The sequence below is a fragment of the Ranitomeya imitator genome, chromosome 1 (genome assembly GCF_032444005.1).
Source record: "Ranitomeya imitator isolate aRanImi1 chromosome 1, aRanImi1.pri, whole genome shotgun sequence".
Taxonomy (NCBI): Eukaryota; Metazoa; Chordata; class Amphibia; order Anura; family Dendrobatidae; genus Ranitomeya; species Ranitomeya imitator.
In genome coordinates, this window is record NC_091282.1 from 51448999 (window position 1) to 51465252 (window position 16254).

The 16254-nt window shown below is 42.8% G+C and overlaps 1 protein-coding gene across 1 annotated transcript in view; it reads right to left on the reverse strand.

Moving 5' to 3' along the window:
- LOC138661654 (factor XIIa inhibitor-like) overlaps positions 1 to 16254 on the reverse strand; it is a 64424-nt gene that overhangs the window by 9119 nt on the left and 39051 nt on the right. Inside the window, exons 5-7 of the mRNA XM_069746494.1 lie at positions 15953 to 16153; positions 12205 to 12347; positions 10756 to 10978 (exon numbers count right to left, since the gene is read on the reverse strand). Coding sequence (XP_069602595.1) covers positions 10756 to 10978; positions 12205 to 12347; positions 15953 to 16153 — 567 coding nt within the window. The remainder of the gene's footprint in view (positions 1 to 10755; positions 10979 to 12204; positions 12348 to 15952; positions 16154 to 16254) is intronic.

A 16254-nucleotide genomic window follows, 5' to 3' on the forward strand; every position in this document is an offset into this window, starting at 1 on the left:
ACAGACCTGCCTTATGCCTCCCTGACTGACCGGACTGGCTTGACGCCCCTGTACTGGTGGACTGGTTACCTTGACCGGAAGATCCGGCCCCCCCTTGAAAGGAATGCCCGAATTTATACTGCGCCATCATGCGCAGCCATAGCCCTATATATGTCCCACCGCAATGTCGGCCGAATCGCTTTACGCTGACAAAATTGTTTGTCATACCTCAACCAAGCCTGCCCCCCATACACTCTATGGGCTTCCCCAATAGAATCCATGTAACAGAACAGGCCCGAACAATTCTCTGGCGCCTTCTCCCCAATCACACTAGCCAAAATAGCAAAGGCTTGCAGCCAGTTAACAAAAGTCTGAGGAATTAAACGCCATCTGCGCTTCTCCTCCTCCTCCTTTTTACTGTCCTCTTTCTTCCCTTTATCCAGGTTAAATTTTTCAAGGGGAAGTAACGAAAATATCTCCACATACTCATCTTTTACAATTTTTTCTCTCACCTCTTTTTTAAGGTGCGCCCCCAAGGGGCCCTCAAAACAGACATACACCTCCCCATGCGCCCTATCATCCAAGTGAATACGGCATTCTTTCTCCTTCTCCGTCTGCACTGAAACTGAAACCGGAGCCACAGGGCTAACCGCTATCTCCCTCGTTCCCATACCCACACCGCCAGCACCTATCCATGCTGCCAAATGCCTCTGATCATTCATACCCCTCTCCAATCTTGTCAATAAATCCCTCACATTCTCCAAAAGCGCACTTACCCCCCCTGTATCCCCTGCACTCGGGCCCACGGCCCCAAAAACAGACCCTCCATCGCCTTGCAGACCCCGAACCACTGGCGTGGATAACAATTGAGCAGATATTGAAGACAAAGACGCACACTCACCAGGCTGCGAAGGAGCTGTGATCCCTCCAGCCGGAGTACCAGGATCCTGACGACTCTGTCCCGCTGCAGACGATCCATCATAGGGGGATGCCGTGCTGGGCCCCTGGCTTGATTCCAGTTGCGATCCCTGTGATGCTCCAGCCGATGAGGGTGTCAGATCTGGTGCCAGCCGCCCTCCAAATGACTGCACCGACGAAGTTGCGGAGCCACCAACCGGTCCTGGTGAAAACGCCATCCCATCCTGCACTCCCGGGGCAGGAGAGTATCCTGCTGCAGTACTCGGGGCCGGCCCCAGGGCATGAGACCCCAAGCCGCCCGTACCGAAACCTCCGCTCTGAGTAGCCATCGGTGACGCTGAGGCAGGCCGCGCGGCAGGGACATCACCGCTGCGGCCCCCCGTCGCACAAGTCCTCCCACGTTGCCCAGCTTGCACAGGCTCCGCCCCCACAGTGCTGCGAGGTGGAGGCCTAGCAGCCGAAGATGGACCCCTCGTGGCCAATGGATTCCTCCCAGGCCGGGGCCCCCTAGCACCGCGACCCGCTGGCGCCCGGCCTGGAGGGGCTCCTACGCCTATGGGGGGCCCGAGGTGCAGAGTCGGGTGAGAGTCGGTCCGGCAGCGGGGAAGCCGCCGCCGCCGCAGCCTGACCGCCGCTCCCCAGGATGCCCGCCACTTGCTGCTGTAGCCAGTCGGGAGGGTGCGAGACAGCCGCAGCCCTCAGGCTCTCCAGGATCTGGTCCACCGCAGCCATTGTCAGGTAAGGTGTACTCACGATGCCTGGAGAGCGGGAACTGCTTGCCCCCCCCCCCCCACCACTATATAAGCTCCCGCTCTTTCAACTATTCCTCCCTATTAACCCTAACCCCTCCCTCCATCCCATGGTCATGTTCGCCTCCACTTACGCCGCTGGGGGGAGGGGCGGCTCCAGCTCCGGCCACTACTATGTCAATAAAAATAATAACAATAAGTAGTCTAAAGTGAAAAACGTGCATATATAAAGTATTCTATAATAAAGTGCAAATGGCAGTACAAGGTAAGATAAAGCATAAGAATGTATATGCGAAACGCGCGTTGGGGCTTTGTCTACCATCCTGCCTGATCTCTCCCATACTGAATAGGTAAGAGACATACTCCCTCTGGAAGTTTAACCTTACTTACCTCACTTGCAAGCTATTTAATTAATGGATTAAGGTGATTAATGATACCTCACCTTACCGCTTACCTTTTTATCTTTATATGGCTTGAATATAACAGTTGATGGGAATATTGAGGTTGGTAATTTACCTTCGTTTGCACATCTTTTAACTTTTCCAAGAAATGTTAAAAATACTTTGCACTTGTACTCGCAACTCCTTGTCCTCCAATTATTTTTATTGTCATAGGTCTCTAATGTGCACTGGTTTTTGCACACATACTATTTATTAATGGCTAAATTCGCTTTTAAGGGCTCATTGCGGATAACGGCTATCCATGTGTGCTGTAATTGTACTCTTTAGCCACTAGGCGGAGCTGTTATATCCTTTACCAAAGGCTATGTACTGACTAGGATTAGAACTGACCACTAGGCGGAGACCTTATCCCGTATACTAAAGATATTTTGCTGTCTTGACTTTATCAATGGTTATACATTATACATGCATTTATGCATTGCAGATTATGACCACATACTGTAGGTAGTACAAGCATATGTAAAATATACACATACTGTACATATATACTGATATTTTTGTCATTTACTTGTTCATACGATTTTTTCTTTTTCTTTCATTCCTTCAAAGTTATAACAGCCGTTAGGTTATTATTTTTAGGCTAACTTCACTATGTGAGGATTTGTTTTTGTCCGAAATTAGCTGAAGTTATTTTTTAAGTGACATTTTTCAAAACACATATGTTTGAGTTACATTTCTGTTATTTGTTTTTTTTTTGGATTTAAAGCAGAAAAAAAATAATCAATTAAAGCATTTTTTTAACATTTACCATTCACCATAAAAAAATATATATATTTGTTTTAAAAAGTGTAAAAAAAAATCTGGAATTGTTTTCATTATTAAAAAAATCTGTTTTTTTTTTTATTTATCTCTAATATAAAGTTAGATAGAGGTGTACTGGTATATATAGATATACTCATATATAGAGATGTATCTCCATGTACCAGTACAGTATTCCTGTAAGGATGAAGAATATTATTTAGATATTTAGAAAGAGAAAATTCTCCTATACAAAGCAATGCAACCTGCTAAAGTCTGCTATGGTAAAGGTTGCAAGTTTTTATTTAGGTAAAGTTTTTCAACAAAAGCATAGAAATAATTAACTATACAGTGAGTACGGAAAGTTTTCAGACCCCTTTAAATTTTTCACTCTTTGTTTCATTGCAGCCATTTGGTAAATTTAAAAAAGTTCATTTTTTTCTCTCATTAATGTACACTCTGCACCCCATCTTGAATGAAAAAATCAGAAATGTAGTAATTTTTGCAAATTTATTAAAAAAACAAAAACAAAACTGAAATATCACATGGTCATAACTTGTATTCAGACCCTTTGCTCAGTATTGAGTAGAAGCACCTTTGGAGCTAGTACAGCCATGAGTCTTCTTGGGAATGATGCAACAAGTTTTTCACACTTGGATTTGGGGATCCTCGGCCATTCTTCCTTGCAGATCCTCTCCAGTTCCGTCAGGTTGGATGGTGAACGTTGGTGGACGCCATTTTCAGGTCTCTCCAGAGATGCTCAATTGGGTTTAGGTCAGGGCTCTGCCTGGGTCAGTCAAAAATGGTCACAGAGTTGTTCTGAAGCCACTTCTTTGTTATTTTAGCTGTGTGCTTAGGGTCATTGTCTTGTTGGAAGGTGAACCTTCGGCCAAGTCTGAGGTCCAGAGCACTCTGGAAGAGTTTTTCATCCAGGATATCTCTGTACTTGACCGCATTCATGTTTCCTTCAATGACAACCAGTGGTCCTGTCCCTGCATCTGAAAAACACTCCCATAGCATGATGCTGCCACCACCATGTTTCACTGTTGGGATTGTATTGAGCAGGTGATGAGCAGTGCCTGGTTTTCTCCGCACATACCGCTTAGAATTATCACCAAAAAGGTCTATCTACGTCTCAGACCAGAGAATCTTATTTCTCAGTGTCTGGGAGTCCTTCATGTGTTTTTTTAGCAAACTCTATGCGGGCTTTCATATGTCTTGCACTGAGGAGACAAGTAAATAAGGCAGCACACTGCAGCGCTGAAACATGCAAACATGAAACACGAAAATTGAACTGCATTACTGCACTAGAAATATAAAACATGAGAGCGTTTAGCGCATAAAAATGGCCAATTTTATGTGTGCCTGGTAGCCACTTTAGGGCATCTCTCTTATACCAGGTCCTACACTTTCCTTTCCTCGCTGAGAATAAACGTCTCCATCTGAATGGGTACCTGTGAAACCTCTTCTTAGACTCAAAAAATATAGAATTTTAGTCTAAGAAGAGGTTTCACATGTACCCATTCAGATGGAGAGGTTTATTCTCAGCAAGGAAAGGAAAGTGTAGGACCTGGTATAAGAGAGATGCCGTAAAATGGCTACCAGGTACACATAAAATTGGCCATTTTTATGCGCTAAACGCTCTCATTTTTCATATTTCTAGTGCAGTAATGCAGTTCAATTATCGTGTTTCATGTTTGCATGTTTCAGCGCTGCAGTGTGCTGCCCTATTTACTTGACTGTATACGAGTTGGTGACTCTAGGTTCAGCACCTGTTCACACTTAGTCTATGTTTGGATGTGACGGTCAGTTTTTTGAAATTGCACTGAGGAGAGGCTTCCGTCGGGTCACTCTGCCATAAAGGCCCGATTGGTGGAGGGCGGCAGTGATAGTTGACTTTGTGGAACTTTCTCCCATTTCCCTACTGCATCTCTGGAGCTCAGCCACAGTGATCTTGGGGTTATTCTTTACCTTTCTTGTGGCGCCCCAGGGTTCTGGTCGTCACAGTAGCATTGCTTTCCTCATAGGGAGAGTGATGTTACGCTTGGAGGCAAGAAGGGATAACTGTAACCAGGTAACCACAAGCATGCAACACATTCACACTCCAGGCCACCAGGGGGAGCTTTTGATCCTATTTACTAGGTGACTCCCCATATATATGGTAGTCTGTAGGGAAAGTTAGTCAGTCTTGCCAGGAAACAGACTGGATCAGTCTGAGGCAGAAGAGCTGTGTAGCCGCAGTGCTGTAGTTCCCAGAAAGAGACATTCAGAAAGCCGAATACATTGCAGTGAATGTGCAGGAGAGCAAAGCACAAGAGAGGATACCAGGGGAGACCAGCCCCGAGCAGGCTGCCTCCTTCTGAGGCGCAGAGACCGGTAGCCAGAACACTGAGGATCGTAAGGCTCTCCACGACTTACATCAGAGACGGGCAGGACAGCTGAACTCCACGTCCCCTGTCTGCCTTAGTACCCAGGAGGCACGGTGACACCCTTAGAGGTTGGGGCGTGATAGAGTCCCTATAAACCGCCTCGAGTCACCAGTCATACAAGTCGTGTCCTATCCTATACGGGGGACAGAGAGAGAGAACATCTGTGAGGACCTTATGTGAAGCCATAGGCAATAAGGGACTACAACACCATGGCGCTAGAGGAAGGCTTTGATTTCCACCTCGGTAAGGAGACTCCTAACTTGCCTCCAAGCCGGCCGAACCCTGCCTGTCCTGTGATCTGGTGCCCTGGACTGTGGCTGCCTGAAGACTTCAGTAAACAAGGTAAAGAGACTGCAAACCTGTGTCCTCGTTCCTTACTGCGCCATTCACCGTCTTCCATCTACACACTGGGAGCCCTGGGGATAAACTTGATCTGTGGGAAGTTATACCATCTAGCTGCCATAACATTACCCCAGAGAACCCGATTAAAGCAGCGTTGGTCACCCTGACCGAATACCACAGGTGGCCTCACAAACAGAAACTTTATTCCCTTTAAAGACCTTTCCCTTTTACATGGGCGCCCAGGGCCACGGACCAGGTCACCACTGTGACATCCCCCTGTGAACGAAGACCCGATACCGAGTACCACACAGTACTAATAGTTCCTAAGAGCCCAGTGACCTCCATAATCCTTAAATGAAAGAAATGTATTCTTTCATTTAAGGATTATGGAGGCCACTGGGCTCTTATGAACCTTTAGTACTGTAGAAAGTCTGTTGTAACCTTGGCCAGATCTGTGCCTTGCCACAATTCTGTCTCTGAGCTCCTTGGCCAGTTCCTTTGACCTCATGATTCTCATTTGGTCTGACATGCACTGTGAGCTGTGAGGTCTAATATAGACAGGTGTGCGCCTTTCCAAATCAAGTCCTATCAGCTGGCCTCCAATGAAGGAGTAGAACCAGCTCAAGGAGGATCACAAGGAAATGGACAGCATGTGACTTAAATATGAGTGTCTGAGCAAAGGGCCTGAATACTTATGACCATGTGATCTTTCAGTTTTTCTTTTTTATTACATTTGCAAAAAATTCTACATTTCTGTTTTTTTTCAGTCAAGATGGGGTGCAGAGTGTACATTAATGTGAAAAAAAAGAACTTTTTTGAATTTCCCAAATGGCTGCAATGAAACAAAGAATAAAAAATGTAAAGGGGTCTGAATACTTACCGTACCCACTGTATATGAATGAACCACACACAGATTCTGGGGCTCATCCCCCAAGGTCCAGATTCAGAGGAGGAGAAACTAAATGATTACAGCAGCATCCTGATTAAGGAACTGTGGATCCTCAGCGCTAAACGACCATCATAGTAACATAGTAACATAGTTAGTAAGGCCGAAAAAAGACATTTGTCCATCCAGTTCAGCCTATATTCCATCATAATAAATACCCAGATCTACGTCCTTCTACAGAACCTAATAATTGTATGATACAATATTGTTCTGCTCCAGGAAGACATCCAGGCCTCTCTTGAACCCCTCGACTGAGTTCGCCATCACCACCTCCTCAGGCAAGCAATTCCAGATTCTCACTGCCCTAACAGTAAAGAATCCTCTTCTATGTTGGTGGAAAAACCTTCTCTCCTCCAGACGCAAAGAATGCCCCCTTGTGCCCGTCACCTTCCTTGGTATAAACAGATCCTCAGCGAGATATTTGTATTGTCCCCTTATATACTTATACATGGTTATTAGATCGCCCCTCAGTCGTCTTTTTTCTAGACTAAATAATCCTAATTTCGCTAATCTATCTGGGTATTGTAGTTCTCCCATCCCCTTTATTAATTTTGTTGCCCTCCTTTGTACTCTCTCTAGTTCCATTATATCCTTCCTGAGCACCGGTGCCCAAAACTGGACACAGTACTCCATGTGCGGTCTAACTAGGGATTTGTACAGAGGCAGTATAATGCTCTCATCATGTGTATCCAGACCTCTTTTAATGCACCCCATGATCCTGTTTGCCTTGGCAGCTGCTGCCTGGCACTGGCTGCTCCAGGTAAGTTTATCATTAACTAGGATCCCCAAGTCCTTCTCCCTGTCAGATTTACCCAGTGGTTTCCCGTTCAGTGTGTAATGGTGATATTGATTCCCTCTTCCCATGTGTATAACCTTACATTTATCATTGTTAAACCTCATCTGCCACCTTTCAGCCCAAGTTTCCAACTTATCCAGATCCATCTGTAGCAGAATACTATCTTCTCTTGTATTAACTGCTTTACATAGTTTTGTATCATCTGCAAATATCGATATTTTACTGTGTAAACCTTCTACCAGATCATTAATGAATATGTTGAAGAGAACAGGTCCCAATACTGACCCCTGCGGTACCCCACTGGTCACAGCGACCCAGTTAGAGACTATACCATTTATAACCACCCTCTGCTTTCTATCACTAAGCCAGTTACTAACCCATTTACACACATTTTCCCCCAGACCCAGCATTCTCATTTTGTGTACCAACCTCTTGTGCGGCACGGTATTAAACGCTTTGGAAAAATCGAGATATACCACGTCCAATGACTCACCGTGGTCCAGCCTATAGCTTACCTCTTCATAAAAACTGATTAGATTGGTTTGACAGGAGCGATTTCTCATAAACCCATGCTGATATGGAGTTAAACAGTTATTCTCATTGAGATAATCCAGAATAACATCCCTCAGAAACCCTTCAAATATTTTACCAACAATAGAGGTTAGACTTACTGGCCTATAATTTCCAGGTTCACTTTTAGAGCCCTTTTTGAATATTGGCACCACATTTGCTATGCGCCAGTCCTGCGGAACAGACCCTGTCGCTATAGAGTCACTAAAAATAAGAAATAATGGTTTATCTATTACATTACTTAGTTCTCTTAGTACTCGTGGGTGTATGCCATCCGGACCCGGAGATTTATCTATTTTAATCTTATTTAGCCGGTTTCGCACCTCTTCTTGGGTTAGATTGGTGACCCTTAATATAGGGTTTTCATTGTTTCTTGGGATTTCACCTAGCATTTCATTTTCCACCGTGAATACCGTGGAGAAGAAGGTGTTTAATATGTTAGCTTTTTCCTCGTCATCTACAACCATTCTTTCCTCACTATTTTTTAAGGGGCCTACATTTTCAGTTTTTATTCTTTTACTATTGATATAGTTGAAGAACAGTTTGGGATTAGTTTTACTCTCCTTAGCAATGTGCTTCTCTGTTTCCTTTTTGGCAGCTTTAATTAGTTTTTTAGATAAAGTATTTTTCTCCCTATAGTTTTTTAGAGCTTCAATGGTGCCATCCTGCTTTAGTAGTGCAAATGCTTTCTTTTTACTGTTAATTGCCTGTCTTACTTCTTTGTTTAGCCACATTGGGTTTTTCCTATTTCTAGTCCTTTTATTCCCACAAGGTATAAACCGCTTACACTGCCTATTTAGGATGTTCTTAAACATTTCCCATTTATTATCTGTATTCTCATTTCTGAGGATATTGTCCCAGTCTACCAGATTAAGGGCATCTCTAAGCTGGTCAAACTTTGCCTTCCTAAAGTTCAATGTTTTTGTGACTCCCTAACAAGTCCCCCTAGTGAAAGACAGGTGAAACTGTACAATATTGTGGTCGCTATTTCCTAAATGCCCAACCACCTGCAGATTTGTTATTCTGTCAGGTCTATTAGATAGTATTAGGTCTAAAAGTGCTGCTCCTCTGGTTGGATTCTGCACCAATTGTGAAAGATAATTGTTCTTGGTTATTAGCAGAAACCTGTTGCCTTTATGGGTTTCACAGGTTTCTGTTTCCCAGTTAATATCCGGGTAGTTAAAGTCCCCCATAACCAGGACCTCATTATGGGTTGCAGCTTCATCTATCTGCTTTAGAAGTAGACTTTCCATGCTTTCTGTTATATTTGGGGGTTTGTAACAGACCCCAATGAGAATTTTGTTACCATTTTTCCCTCCATGAATTTCAACCCATATGGACTCGACATCCTCATTCCCTTCGCTAATATCCTCCCTTAAAGTGGACTTTAGACAAGACTTTACATAGAGACAAACCCCTCCTCCTCTCCGATTTTTACGATCCTTTCTAAACAGACTGTAACCCTGTAAGTTAACTGCCCAGTCATAGCTTTCATCTAACCATGTCTCGGTTATTCCCACTATGTCAAAGTTACCTGTAGATATTTCTGCTTCTAGTTCTTCCATCTTGTTTGTCAGGCTTCTGGCGTTTGCGAGCATGCAGTTTAGAGGATTTTGTTTTGTTCCAATCTCCTCACTGTGGATTGTTTTAGAAATGTTCTTACCTCCCTTCTGAGTATGTTTTCCTGGGTCGTCTTTGTTCGAGTCTAATGTTTTTCTTCCCGTCCCCTCTTCTTCTAGTTTAACGCCCTCCTGATGAGTTTTAAATTTACAATTTAAAAGCCTGTTTACACAGGCAGCCAGCGCTGAACAATGCACACTGATCAATCAGTAATAGATCATTCAGTGTGCATAGGCTGCTGTTGTTCTCTGCAGCTCAAGTCCATTTGCGCTGCCGAGAATGATGATTTTAAGCAAGCTTAGAAATAATTTCACCTGACTAATGAGGGTTTTGCTCTTTCATCAGTGATCACCAGCCTAGGATTATAACTAGAGATGAGCGGACCCGAACTTTAAGGTTCAGGATTTGTACCAAATGGGGGTTCGGGTTCATGTTCAAGTAAAGTTCTGGTACCCCTGCCAAAATTTTGACATAAAGTTCGGTCGAATACAAGAACTTGAAATTCCACGGGTCCGCTCATCCCTATTTATCCCAAAACAAGCAATTCTATGAACATTTCTTTGTTAATCATTGAATGTAAGTGCACTTTTAGACACATGCATGACAAAAAAAGGTGCAACACCTACACTTTCACAGACCCCATAGCCCATTTTATTTGGTACTGCACTCCTGATTCTCTAAATAGAATCTTGCATCTCTATCCGGCATCTGATGGATGAGTCTGGGTTTGGTGAATGCCATGAGAATGTTACCTGCCTGACCACATTGTGCCCACTGTACAGTTTGGTGGAGGAGGATAATGCTATGGGCCTATTTTTCAGACTTCGGCCTCAACCACTTAGTTCCAGAGAAGAGAAACCTTAATGAATCAGCACAAGACATTGTGGACAATTGTAGCCTCCAGCTTAGTGGGAACAGTTTGGGGAAGACGCTTTTCTGTGTCCCATGACTGTGCCCAGTGGACCAGCTCCATACAGACATGGTTGGGGTAGTTTGGAGGGAAGAACATGAGCAGCCTCACAGAGCCTGGACCCCAACCCTATCAAACACCTTTGGGATGAACTAGAACAGAGATTGTGAGACCGATCTCCCCCCGGACATCAGGGTCTGACCTCACAAATGCAGGGAAGACGCTATATTAATGTTTCTGGATACAGAATGGGAGGTGAGAAAATCTCCTGTAGATGTAAACTTTGTTATCACTCACCAAGTAAACTTAATGTTTCTGTTAAGCGAAATTCTGAGTCAAGTTTCAGCTTTGGAATAGATATGGTTGTGGCACGCGGAGATTTTTCCTCTAGCTGTGTAATCAGCAAATTCAAAATTTCTTCTGTAAGTTGACTTTCAACATTTTTTAATCCTTCTTTTCCTTGTGATAGAGGCAAAAAGATGATGAGGCTGTAGTTGTCAGATAATGGTAATCTGGCGACCTAGATAAAATGGTCAAGGGAAGTATATCTTTTTACCAATATAATGTAATAGACAAGTATCATTTCTATGGTTCTGCAATGAAATGCATTGACATATCAAACATGTTATATTAGTAAACCATGCCAAAGTCCAAGAACCAATGTACTACTCCGTAGGCTGATGCTTCTCATTGTTAGCACATCTCGCATGCGGTACCATACTTCACCCTGGTGAGGGACCTCAGCTGTTCCACGTGACGTTGAACGGTGTAACTGTGAATGGAAACCTGGAGTCAAGGAGTTTGGTTACCCTATTAACTGCCACAATCATGTGCTAGTCCCAGAGAAGAGGTTGGGGATGGAGTGTATCTATGCAGACACCAAGAATTATCCCATGGTCCAGCTGGATATACGCATAGAATGCGGTTCTGTGTCCCACCAAGTAGGAAATGTCTAAGACTTATCTCATGCCATTGTTGTCAGGCGAGATTTTCTTTCATTCTTGGACTTATGGGTTAAAGCTGTAGCACCCAGTAGTCCGGTGTGCTGCAAGGAGTCGGCTTTCTTAACAAGGTCACATAATGTATCTGGTGAATTTCAATTCACTGTACTGCCTAGAGCGGAGGATGAGGAAGCATCCCTTGAAGCCAATATCACTGACCTGTAGAAGTCCAAGACAACTTTGGGACTGCCCAGAGTAGCGACTTAATGGTGCAAGGTATTCTGTAAAATGTTAGTGTGTTGAACGGTGTACCCCATGAGACGATAATAGATTTCTGCATCTGGCTGGGCATAATGTTCTTTTGTGTTGAGGGACCAAAGGGAGAAGCCAGATAAAAGAGCACCTCCTCAACGTACAAGAGGCGCAATCCAGGGGATATAATCGGACGGTTGAGTGAGACAATTTAAACCTAGGGATCAGGTACTTGTGTTAGTGCCCACAGGGAAGAGCAAGTTCCATACCAAGAGGCAGGGACTCTAAAAGGTGGTAGAGGTCAACTATATACCCTGGACGTATAGGGAACATCTAGAAACCCCTTGTTTGTTGGCTGAGTTAAAAGCCAACATTGCGGGTTTCAAAGTGACAGAAAACAGCACTGCCAAAGTTAGTACACCAGAATAGAGACGGGTTCTCAGTTTCCAGGTATCACTCGTGCCATCAGACAGAGCTTCACACTCGGCTCAAGTTCAAGCCATTTAGGATAAAATGTTATTCCTGCACATAATGGTGATAGAGTATTACATACCTGAGCCTGCAGATGTGCATCTCGAAGACTTTGTAGAGGATATTTGTGATTATTCATCATGGGGACCCGAACAGAACCTGAGGATGTCGTTTTGAAATTCTCTTTCTTTGTAAGCTTTGGATCAAACTGATTCATCCATTTTCCTATGAAAAAAAAAAATAATACAACCACAATGGTAAGCAAAAAAAAGTGTAATACTAGCATAAAAGCTATCAGCAATATGTTCTTCATCCGCAACATTTTGTGCCAGCAAACTGGAAAAACGAAAAAATGTCTATAAACATTTAGTGAAAGATTTATTAAGAGTCCTTGCCTCACTGCAGCAATCCTACACACGTGGTCAAAATTGTTGGTACCCCTCGTCTAATGACAGAAAAACCCACAATGATCACAGAAATAACTTGAATCTGACAAAAGTAATAATAAATAAAAGATCTATGAAAATGAACAAATGAAAGTCAGACAGTGCTTTTCAACCATGCTTCCACAGATTTTTTTTTTTAAATAAAACTCATGAAATCGGCCTGGACAGAAATGATGGTTTCCCTGAAAATAATGTGACAAAAGGGACATGTTAAATCACGGTGTGTCCACTAACTAGTATCACAGGTGTCTACAATCCTGGAATCAGTGAGTGGCCGTTATATAGGGCTACAGATATTCACTGTGCTGTTTGGTGACATGGTGTGTATCACACTCAACATGGACCAGAGGAAGCGAAGGAAAGAGCTGTCTCAGGAGATTAGAAAGAAAATTATAGAAAAACATGTTAAAGGTAAAAGTTATAAGACCATCGCCAAGCAGCTTGATGTTCCTGTGACTACAGTTGCACATATTATTCAGAAATGTAAGATCCATGGGACTGTAGCCAACCTCCCTGGACGTGGCCGCAGGAGGAAAATTGATGACAAATCAAAGAGACGAATAATACGAATGGTAACAGAAGGGCCCAAACTTCTAAACAGATTAAAAGTGAACTTCAAGCTCAAGGAACATCAGTGTCAGATCGCACCATCCGTCGTTGTATGAGCCAAAATCATAAAAAACCCACACTGGAATTTGCCAAACTACATGTTGACAAGCCACAAAGCTTCTGGGAGAATGTCCTATGGACAGATGAGACAAAAATGAAACTTTTTGGCAAGGCATATCAGCTCTATGTTCACAGACGAAAAAATGAAGCATATCAAGAAAAGAACACTGTCCCTACTGTGAAACATGGAGGAGGCTCTGATATGTTCTGGGGCTGCTTTGCTGCATCTGGCACAGGGTGTCTAGAATCTGTGAAGGGTACAATGAAATATCAAGACTATCAAGGGATTCTAGAGAGAAATGTGCTGCCCAGTGTCAGAAAACTTGGTCTCAGTCATAGGTCATGCAACAGGATAATGACCCAAAACACACAGCTAATAACACCCCAAAATGGCTAAGAGGAAAACATTGGACTATTCTGAAGTGGCCTTCTATGAGCCCTGACCTAAATCCTATTGAATATCTTTGGAAAGAGCTGAAACATGGCGTCTGGAAAAGGCAACCTTCAAATACGAGACAACTGGAGCAGTTTGCTCTTGAGGAGTGGCCAAGATACCTGTCGAGAGGTGCAGAAGTCTCATTGACAGTTACAGGAATCAATTGATTGCAGTGATTGCCTCAAACGTTTGTGCAACAAAATATTGAGTTAAGGGTACCATCATTTCTGTCCAGGCCAATTTCATGAGTTTTATTTATTTATTTATTTTTTTAAATGCTGTGGAAGCATGGTTGAAAAGCAATGTTTGACTTTCATTTGTTTATTTTCATAGTTCTTTGATTATTACTTTTGTCAGATTCAAGTTATTTCTGTGACAATTGTGGGTTTTTCTGTAATTAAATGAGGGGTATCAACAATTTTGACTACATGTGTATATACGTAAAGTTATTCAGGGGGTGAAATAGGTATTGAACGTGTCACCAATTTTCTATGTAAATATACAGTTCTGGAAAAAATTAAGAGACTACCACATCAAATCCCTGTCATGGGCAGCCCAATCTCCAGACCTGAACCCCATTAAAAACCTCTGGAATGTAATCAAGAGGATGATGGATAGTCACAAGCCACCAAACAAAGAAGAACTGCTTACATTATTGTATCAGGAGTCTCATAAGGTCGCCCAAAAGCAGTGTGAAAGACTGGTGGAAAGCATGGCAAGACATGAAAGCTGTGATTAAAAATCATGGTTATTCCACAAAATATTGATTTCTGAACTCTTCCTGAGATAAAACATTAGTATTGTTGTTTCTAAATGATTATGAACTTGTTTTCTTTGCTTAATTTGAGGTCTGAAAGCAATGGGGTTTGTTTGTTTTTTAATTTTTACCATTTCTCCTTTTCAGAAAAAAAAATACAAAATTTATTGCTTGGAACTTCGGAGACATGTTGTCAGAAGTTTATAGAATAACAGAACAATTTACATTTTTACTCAAAAATATACCTATAAAGAGAAAAATCAGACAAACCGAACATTTTGCAGCGGTCTCTTAAATTTTTCCAGAGCTGTATTTTTAAAGGAGCTATTGACATGAAATTCTCACCAGATGTCGGTAACAACACATCCAATCCACACAGACAAAGAAATCAAACCATAGATGTCCATAAATTCATAAAATAAACAAAAAAAGTTGCACTCAATAGTGCCAAATCATGCAGACGTGGAATATATGAAATATGAATAGCAACACTGCTCCGGATAGTAAGAAATCTTGGAAGTGTCAGTGATTAGCAGCTCAATTCATCATAGGATTTCCATTTAGTTCCTTCCACGGTAGGGGTCCATACCTTGATGCAATCAATGGTAGGAAAAGGTAGAAAATCCAGCTTCACAAATGTTTTATTTTTTTTATATATATATTTTCTTTTCTAGTGAATAATAGCAAATCAGTGAAAAAAAAATGGTTAAAACTTCAAATTCATAGCATGGCTACAAGGAGAAGTCATTCCTTCTCCATAGATCCTGTAGCCATGCTATGAATTTGGAATTTTATCCATTTTGTTTTTCACTGGATTACTATTATTCACTAATAAAGAAAATGTATATTTAAAGGGACTCTGTCACCTGAATTTGGCGGGCTCTCTGTCCGGTCCGATGGGTGGTGTTTTCTCTCCTTTCATGCACCCCTTCCTTTCCCTCTGGCCGCAATATTATGTTGAATATGAGTCTGTTTCCTCCGTAGTTCACGCGTGGGCAAAGCAATCTTGCCTTGTGCATGCGCAGTATGCTTTGCCCACCTGCGGGCAAAGCCGAAAAGCATTAGTGCGCATGCGCCGGGGCACTATGTCACGGAAGTATTTAGCTGTGTTCCGGAACATAGTGCGCCGGCGCATGCGCACTAATGCTTTTCGGCTTTGCCCGCAGGTGGGCAAAGCATACTGCGCATGCACAAGGCAAGATTGCTTTGCACACGCGTGAACTACGGAGGAAACAGACTCATATTCAAGATAATATTGCGGCCAGTGGGAAAGGAAGGGGTGCATGAAAGGAGAGAAAACACCGCCCATCTGACCGGACCGAGAGCCCGCCAAATTCAGGAGTCCCTTTAAAAAAAATAAGTTTGTGAAGCTGGATTTTCGACCTTTTCCTGCTAAATATTGCTGAGCAAACTTTCGATGCACTTGCAGATGCTTTTTGTTTAGCTGCAGAGTCCTGCACAGTGAGCGTGCATACAGGCCAGGGAGGTGGAGGGCATTACACACCTGTGCCTGCAGACTTACCTTGGTAATAGATCACGCTCATCAGCATCAGTTCAAAGTCTGGAAGCTCTTTGAACACACTTGGGATCAGGTTGTTTGTTACTCTCGACACCCAGTTGTTAATTTTGCTCAAGTTCTTCTTTTTATCTTTTTGTAATTGTATCCCTTTACTTCCGTAAAATCGTTCTGATTGGCTGCTAAACTCTTCCTTTAAAGAAAAATCTGGAAAGAGACATTATTACATAAAAGTGCCAGCCTTTTCTGGAGATCAGAACATTAGTACTTTATTATCCTTTCACCACATCACAGTAATTAAAGGAGAC